Source organism: Cariama cristata, unplaced genomic scaffold, assembly GCF_000690535.1.
Source record: "Cariama cristata isolate BGI_N322 unplaced genomic scaffold, ASM69053v1 scaffold21080, whole genome shotgun sequence".
In the NCBI taxonomy this organism is placed as follows: Eukaryota; Metazoa; Chordata; class Aves; order Cariamiformes; family Cariamidae; genus Cariama; species Cariama cristata.
This window is the reverse complement of record NW_009596620.1, coordinates 3,777-5,004: the sequence shown is the minus strand read 5'-3', so window position 1 is coordinate 5,004 and position 1,228 is coordinate 3,777. Positions and strand designations below refer to the sequence as shown.

At 63.0% G+C, this 1,228-nt stretch overlaps 1 protein-coding gene across 1 annotated transcript in view; it reads right to left on the bottom strand.

Annotated features, from left to right (window-relative positions):
* AFAP1L1 (actin filament associated protein 1-like 1) overlaps positions 1–1,228 on the bottom strand; it is a 9,088-nt gene that overhangs the window by 6,838 nt on the left and 1,022 nt on the right. Inside the window, exons 3-5 of the mRNA XM_009706943.1 lie at positions 801–884; positions 337–434; positions 63–174 (exon numbers count right to left, since the gene is read on the bottom strand). Of these exons, the coding sequence (XP_009705245.1) occupies positions 63–174; positions 337–434; positions 801–884 (294 nt within the window). The remainder of the gene's footprint in view (positions 1–62; positions 175–336; positions 435–800; positions 885–1,228) is intronic.

Below are 1,228 nucleotides of genomic sequence, written 5' to 3'. Positions count from 1 at the left end.
CAGCAGGCAGCTTGTGGGGCTCCCCCCAGCCTCCTGCCACCCCAGCATGGAGCGGGACTCACTGCGGGAGGTGATGTACTCAGGGGCCTTGCCGGGGCCCAGGGGCAGGGCTTCCTCGTAGTAATCCTCAGGTGGGGGAGTGGTGGGCAGCGGTGGAGCAGGGTCCACAGGAACCTACAGCAGAAACACCACCGGCATTAGCCAGGCGGCGGAGAGAGTCATGAGTCCCAGCAGCTGCTGCGGTGGCAAGGGACAGGAAGGGGTCCCAGCCCCGCCACCACCACCTCCCCGTGCGGGTGCAGAGCAGACCTCACAGGTGGGCATTCAGGGACTTACAGTTTTTGCTGTCTGGCTCCTTGCCAGCTCCAAGCCAACACCATCACTGGTGTCCCCCTCCTCCTCCTGCATGTCCTGGAGATCCCGCAGGTCACAGTCTGCCCAGGGGTAAGCGGAGAGGGTGAAAGCAGCAGGAAACTCCAGAGCTGGCCTCCCCAGCCATGCCCTCCAGGGACCCCTAAGGCAAGCACCCATGGCCCTTCACTGGGAAGGTGCTGGGAGATGGGCAGTGCTGGTAAACACAGCTGGTGCATGGAACCCCCCATGGCCAGCCCCTAAACAGCTATGCAGGAGTGGAAGCAAGCACCTGGGGTGCTGAAACTCACCCTGGACACAAGGATACAGCTTTCACCCTTCTTCTCTGGGGTGCCCCAAGAGCCCCTGCTGTCAGCAGGGACCCCAGAGCCAGCACTGCACCCACCCATCGTGACCCTGGTGCATCACTCTGGGTCAGCTGCACGTACCAAACTCATCAAAGAGAGACTCCACGAAGCTCGTGCCATTGCTCAGGGACGCCGTGTTGACGTACATGTAGTCCACGTCCTTCCCTAGGGGCGAGGGGGATGCTGTCAGCCCCAGGGGTGGGCAGGGTGGCCAGGACAAGCACCGGCACTCCACCTCCCCACAAACACCAACCCAAAGACACGGGCCAGCTCACCCCACCGTGCCATGGGGCACTCCTCTGGAGCAAGTGTCCAGGGAGCAGAGGAGGCCCCAGGGATGCTGCTGCCCTGCCCCAGGAGGGCAGGAAGGTGGGAAGGCTGTGAAGTCCCACGTACTTCCCACTCCTGGCCTTCCCATGGAAACCCCTGTGCTCAGCAGAAACCGGTGGCAGGAAGACTTCTGCGAAGCAGCGTTTCCGCAGGGAAAAGTCCCCCTGCAGCCATGGCAG